Raw genomic sequence first — 7,284 nt, 5'->3', positions numbered from 1 at the left:
CAGGATGGTCTCGATCTCCTGACCTCGTGATCCACCCGTCTCGGCCTCCCAAAGTGCTGGGATTACAGGCTTGAGCCACCGCGCCCGGCCAAAATTATGTTTTTAATGCAGAAACAGAGCAACTGTTCTGTCAAACTGACCATATCTAAGAGCAAGCACGCTTAATGAAATGTTCGTCACAATCTCCCCATCCCTGCTGACCAAGACCAAAATCAAAGAGAAATTCCAACCCTGAGAATATTTTGTGAATCTCTTCAAGCCCTGGGAGAAAAAACAGAATGAAAAGAGCAAAGAGCTTACAACCTAAGACTAGATCCCAGAACAAAACCACAGCCCTTTGAAGAGCGCAGTCCATACAGCCTTTCATGGCTCTACCTCGCTGGGCTGCCTGCTTTCAAATGCATGTCACATGGGACAGAGATCTTGTCTCCCTACTTACTTTGCCGATTTATCTTCATCTGCTCCATTTGTCAGCCTAGGCTATCTTCCTCCTGTCTAAAGTCCCTGAAAACACCTCCCTCTACTGATTAGTCCTTCCAATCGACCGGTCTTTTCCATATTTATGTCCATCATGTAGTGGTGTTGTTTTACTTAATAAACAACCTCTACAGAAAGATGAGGTGGTTTATAAGAAGAGAAACATAAATAAGACCCAAATAGGGTACAGAGGGAGAGGAATAAAAAAGCTGTATTGTTATACCTTGATAAACAGATAGATGAGTGGGCGGATGGACAGACGGACTGGTGGACGAACAGATGGACAGATGCATATGGCTGAAGACATCCCAAGCACATGCAGCAGCCTCTTTCCCCACCTTCCCAGCCCAGACATGGGTGGTGGCTTGACTGGGTCACAGCAGATTGGCCAGATAAAAACTGCTGCACTTATTTGAAATGCCTAGAATAGGCAAATTAAGAGACAGGAAGTAGAAGAGAAGTTACCACAAGCAGGAGGAAGGTGAGAAGGGAGAGTTATTTATTTGGTTCAGAGCTTTTTTTGGAGGTGATGAAAAAGTTTTACTGAGGGTAACATATTTCATTTCACTAAACTGTACACTGACGGTTAAGATGACAAATATTATGTGTATTTTACTAAAAAAAAAAAACACACACACACACTGCTGGATTTAACAGGGAGGAAAGTTATACTGCACTGAAAAGCAAGGATCTGGCTGGGTGCAGTGGCTCACGCCTATAATCTCAACACTTTGGGAAGCTGAGGTGGGAAGATCACTTGAGGCCAAGAGTTTGAGACCAGCCTGGACAACAGAGTGAGACCTCATTTCTATTTTAAAAATTTAAAGTTAGTAAGGCGTAGTGGCATGCACCTGTGGTCTCAGCTACTTGGGAGGCTAAGGTAGGAGGATCACTTGAGCCCAGGAGCTCAAGGCTGCCAGTGAGCTATGATCATGCCACTGCATACAGCCTCGTCGACAGAGACCATCCCCCCCAAAAAAAAAAAAGCAAGAAAAGTGAAGATTTGAGAAATGCACTGTATTCTAATGTCTGGCACCCCTTGTGACGCCTTTAGGAACATGGGCTGATAAATACCAGCAACATGCTAGCAACCTTTAGCAACAAGGAGTGTGGGGGTGGGGAACCCCAATTTTTAGCCTTTGCCCGTTTCTGTGACTTAGATCCTCCCACTGGGATACATTTCAAGCTACTAACTAACCAGATGTCCTGGTAGAGCTGGGAAGAGACACCTAGAGTATAGACTGGCAGCCAGCCTCAACCGGCTCCAACAGGCAGGCATGTCCATCACTGTCTCCCAGAATGTTTATAGACTTTAGGAACAAAGGAGATCTTAGGGTCAAACGGTTAAACAAAGTTTAAACTGGTTTCTTTGCACAAAAGTTCCCCAAATCTTTATCCCCAATCCACTTTGAGAGATTTAACATATTAAAGCACATTTTGAATCGCCAAGAAGGGCTAGAGCATAAAATATTTATCAAATCTATCTGACCTCTGGACTCTCTTTTCTCTAACAGCATCTGGGAGATGTACATGCCCTTTTGGGAAATACTGCCTTAAAGACAAGCATCTGTTCCTTTGCGGCCAAACGTGAGAAGAGGCTGCAAGCACCTAGAAGACAACGCAGCTACTGCTCAGCGGAGGCCACCAATACCATCTGTGACTGGCACCCTGGCAGAAAATCCAAGTTGGGCAAGCCGATTTAGGTCAAACTTTAGCAACAATTTACACAGAAAAGCCCAATTAGAGTCTCTGCCAATGGCTCTGTGCCACAGGGATGGGGGGAAAGGAAGGAGAAGAGTTCAGGCACGATTTCTTTTGGCTTTTCCTGTGGGATGGTAACTTTTCTCTGAGTTCCACAATGCTTTTTCTTCTAAACTACAGAGACAAGGCCTATGTGGCCCAGGCTGGTCTTAAACTCCTGGGCTCACATGATCCTCCTGCCTCAGCCTCCCAAGTGCTGGGACTACAGCCACCATGTCCAGCTCCCAAAACGTTCATGTACGTTAATCTCTAAAATATTCCAAGTAGACAACAACATTAACCTAGAAAATATGCTAAAATACCTAGAAAAATTGGCAGGGTAGTTCATTCATAAAATGCCAAGGAGTGCCTGAAAATCGAGGATGACTTCAAGTCTAATGAAAACAAGGTGTGTAAAAGGAAGATCAAGACCACACATAAGGCAAATGATTAATTACTTCCTTAGGGAAGAATAAGGAGGTCAATATTCATAAAGCCTAGCAAATTAATACACACAACGAGCCACGGTTTTCTGGATTTGATTAGTAAGAACATCCTTTTCACTTATTCCATTACTTAAACTCTTCCTAGACCAAGAAAAGTCTATTTTCTTTTTTTTTTTTTTGAGATGGAGTCTCACTGTGTCACCCAGGATGGAGTGCAGTGGTACGATCTCAGCTCATAGCAACCTCCACCTCCCAGGTTCAAGTGATCTTCCTGCCTCAGCCTCGCAAGTAGCTGGGATTGCAGGCACGTAACACCATGCTCGGCTAACTTTTTTGTATTTTTAGTAGAGACAGAGTTTCACCACGTTGGCCAGGCTGGTCTCGAACTCCTGACCTCAAGTTAGCCACTCACCTCGGCCTCCAAAAGTGCTAGGATTATAGGCATGAGCCACTGCGCCCAGCCAGAAAGTCTACTTTCAATGGCAAGATAAAAATCATATATTTATGCTCCTGTGCATAAATGCTGTGAAGAATGTAAGACAAGTGACAGGCCATAAGGGAAGGCCACAGCAATCTACCACAAAGTTATTCCAACACAGTAACGATGCCAGACACATCTCTTCCTTCTCTCCATAATTTGAGTCTAGAACCAGAAGAACATGGTTCTTCTATCTCACTACCACAAATGGTAAATACAGGACAAGCAACGAGCCACAATCAGCCCAGTGAGGAGATTGAGGAACCACCCAGCTGATCCACAGTTAGGTAAAAACGAGTCGCCATTCTATCCTCATGTAACCACTGCTCTCTCTGGCTTGTACCCACGAGAAGCAAAAGAAAAACCTCTATATATCAAAATATCAAGTCAACCGTTTCACAGGTGACAAGTTAGCTCTTCAAACAGTCCTAATAGATCAATATAATAAGCATGTGGGTCCAAAATTCACATAGCCTCCCAATTATCTCATTTCCTTTTTTTTTTTTTTTTTTTGAGACAGAGTCTTGCTTTGTCACCCAGACTGAAGTGCAGTGACGTGATAATGAGTCACTGTGGTCTCAACCTCCTAGCCTCAAGCGATCCTCCCACCTCAGCCTTCTGAGGAGCCGGGATTACGGGCACGACCCACCATGCCCGGCTAATTTGATATTTTGTAGTAACAGGGTTTCGCCATGTTGCCCAAGCTGGGCAAGCGATCCACCCATCTCGGTCTCCCAAAGTGCTGGGATTACAGGTGTGAGTCACCACGCCAGGCAACTAGTTATCTCATTTCTAAAAGCAAACTATTAATGTAAAAATAGCAAGAGATTCGCTGATATCTGAATCAACTCACAGAGACTTCTAATTATTCTTCTTTTATTCTTTAAAGTACAAAATACCCATAATCCCAGCACTTTGGGAGGCCCCGAGGCGGGATCACCCGAGGTCAGGAGTTCAAGACCAGCCTGGCTAACATGGTGAAACCCCGCCTCTACTAAAAATGCAAAAATTAGCTGGGCGTGGTGGCACATGCCTGTAATTCCAGCTACTCAGGAGGCTGAGGCCGATTCACTTGGTACTGTGAGGCGAAGGCTGCAGTGAGCTGAAATCATGCCATTGCACTCCAGCCTGGGCAACAGAGCAAGACTCCATCTCAAAAAAAAAAAAAAAAGTACAAATCAGAAATTGCTGAGTTGATAATCCAGAGTGAACTGACTTGCTCTCAGTTAACTGACAAGCATTCCTTGGGACTTTCTTTGCAGAGTACTACAGAAACAGCAGTCACAGGTCTCATCATTTCACCCACCAGCAGCAGAAAACTAAATTTTCTTGTATGAGTTCTACTGCAGTAATGATGGTTCCCTTCCTATCTCTGCCACACCCCTACTTGGGGACCTTCAGCCAACATAACCTCTTAGATTCAAAATCTCTACTCCAACATTGCTTCTGCATTACAATCGCTCAAACTTGAATGCCAAAGTAGCATCATCATTGTGAAGCGCTTTATTTAGCCAACAGGCAGCCCTTTGTTCAAATGTACCTCTTTCATTCCTGGATTTTATTGTAAGAGTATTATGTGCTCTTTGCCAATGCTCTAACACCCAGAAGTATAAGCAACAGAAACCAAAGGCCTCTGGGAGGCCTCCTCACCAGAGATAAACTGGTAACATTTGGGATACAGATTTCTAAATGCATACATAAGCATAAATATACATACACATATACAGGTATTTTCACACTCAGCAACATATCACAGATACTGTTCTAGGTCTACGGGGCTTCCATTAAAGCAGACACTCCGTGTCAATTCAACAGAGTTTTCAAGAGTACCCTTTAAATTTAGATTGTAATAGTCTCCAAAAAGAGTTTAAAGCCAAAGCAAGTAACCACAAGAACAACCTTTCTTCATAAATTCTTACAAAAATAAGAACTCTTAAACAAAAAAGAAAAAACCCTTTGAGACATAGTGTTGTTTCACTCTTTTGCTTTAAAATCCTGAAGATGTATTTTTAACTCACGATAAAATGAAAGATTAGAGAAATGGAGACATTAAAATAATTTACTCATGCTCTTACATCATAATCTTTATGTTTAAAATGTCTCAAAGAACACCTTCTGTCACTCTATCCATCAAGATACTATATATTCTTGATTTCACAGTAAACCAGCCTTGCCTATGGGTGAGTGGTGGCTGGTATTTTAGTACTTTTACTTTCATTTTCCTAAAGGATCTTGGCCTGAAGGAAATGTTCTATTCCAAATAATAAACTATCTCCCCCAACTCAAGGAAAACGTGAACCCAGGAGTTTATTCAGCTTCAGAAGGGAGGGCAGACTGGCGTAGGCTGGCACTTAGTATCACACCAGGGTGGGAAAGAGGATGGCACGGTCAACAACAAAACGAGGGCTGCTCAGAACAGAGAAGGTTAACCAACTTTCTAAGAGATCCTTAGTCAAACTCATTATAAATAAATTCCTATTTTAGGTAAAAAGCCTTAAAACACATGCAGGAACACAGACCAAAACCAACAGTAAGAAGTCTTTTTAATCACACTTACAAAACATGATCCATTTTACCTGATTTTTAAATGTTCGTAAGTACAAGCGTCCCAGGTCCTATTCATTCATTCATTTTTGAGACAGTCTCTCTCTGTCGCCCAGATTGGAATGCAGTGACACCATCAAGGCTCACTGCAACCTCCGCCTCCTGGGTTCAGCCAATTCTCGTGCCTCAGCCACCCAAGTAGCTGGGATGACAGGCGCGTGCCACGATCCCCAACTAATTTTTGTGTTTTTAGTAGAGACAGGGTTTCACCATGTTGGCCAAGCTTATCTCAAACTCCTGGCCTCAAGTGATCTGCCCATCTCAGCCTCCCAAAGTGCTGGGATTACAGGCGTTGAGCCACCACACCAGGCCTCCAGGTTCCTTTTAAAAGGAAAGAGAGAGGCCGGGCGCGGTGGCTCACGCCTGTAATCCCAGCACTTTGGGAGGCCAAGGCGGACGAATCACAAGATCAGGGGATCGAGACCATCCTGGCTAACACGGTGAAACACCGTCTCTACTAAAAATTACAAAAAACTAGCCAGGCATGGTAGCACACGTCTGTAGTCCCAGCTACTCGAGCGGCTGAGGCAGCAGAATTGCTTGAACCCGGAAGGCAGTGATTGCAGTGAGCAGAGATCACGCCACTGCACTCCAGCCTGGGTGACAGAGCAAGACTCCATCTCAAAAAAAAGGAAAGAGAGAGGCTGGACTCAGCGGCTCACACCTATAATCCCAATGCTTCAGGGAGGCCAAGATGGGAGAATCACTTAAGGCCAGAAGTTCAAGACCGGCCTGGGCAACGCAGCAAGAGCCCATCTCTACAAAAAGAAAAATAATTAGCCCAATATGGTGGCGTGCATGCCTGTAGTTCCTGCTACTTAGGAGGCTAAGGTGGGAGGATTGCTTGAATCCAGGAGGTCGAGGCTGCAGTGAGCTATGATAGCACCACTGCACCCCAGCCTGGATGATAGAGACCCCGTATCTAAAAAAAACAGTTTAAAAAGGAAAAAAAAGAAAAAAGGAAGGAGAGGAACATTTTACCTACTGGGAAGCAGAGGTGGAAAGCTCTGAGGAAGAGGAAGAGGTGGAGGGGAGGAGGAGGAGGAAGAGGTGGAGGGGAGGAGGAGGAGGAAGAAGCTAGAGGGCAGGATGGAGAAAAAGACAGGGAAAGGGAACAGAAGGGGCACACAGAGTGACATTACCGTGACTGGTGAGAATACAGGTGGTACTTAATAAGTAATTAACATATCCTTCCTTACATTTTAAATTTCTCAAAAAAAGGGGGGGATGAGTGCGAGGACAGGGGGAAAAGAATTCCTGTAACAGAGCAATGTGGGGTCACTGGGACTTTGGCAAGGAGATACTAGGTACAGTTTCAGGTTTTAAAACAAAATAACAGAAGTCATTAAGGAGATAATGATGGAACCTTCTTTCCATCAAAAAAAGAACAAGGATCAAACTGGAGTCAAAGGCACAATAACAGCTCTCTGGGTAGAAGAAAAGCAAATATTTAGATAAACACAGGTTGTAACAGTTAAGTACTGACCAGGGTACTTAATTTTACTTAAGAGTTTATATATATATTTATTATATATACAA

At 43.8% G+C, this 7,284-nt stretch overlaps 1 protein-coding gene across 3 annotated transcripts in view; it reads right to left on the bottom strand.

Moving 5' to 3' along the window:
• Positions 1-7,284, bottom strand: part of ZNF532 (zinc finger protein 532) — a 139,085-nt gene that overhangs the window by 96,480 nt on the left and 35,321 nt on the right. Inside the window, exon 1 of one of the 3 annotated variants that reach the window (XM_011949302.1) lies at positions 701-898. The exons of the other annotated variants lie outside the window; for them this stretch is intronic. Coding sequence (XP_011804692.1) covers positions 701-770 — 70 coding nt within the window. The 5' untranslated portion in view covers positions 771-898. Of the gene's footprint in view, positions 1-700; positions 899-7,284 lie in introns of those variants that run through there. 3 annotated transcript variants of the gene reach the window in all.

The sequence above is a fragment of the Colobus angolensis genome, unplaced genomic scaffold (genome assembly GCF_000951035.1).
Source record: "Colobus angolensis palliatus isolate OR3802 unplaced genomic scaffold, Cang.pa_1.0 Scaffold108, whole genome shotgun sequence".
In the NCBI taxonomy this organism is placed as follows: Eukaryota; Metazoa; Chordata; class Mammalia; order Primates; family Cercopithecidae; genus Colobus; species Colobus angolensis.
Note: the sequence above shows the minus strand (reverse complement) of the source record. Positions and strands in the feature narration are given on the sequence as shown.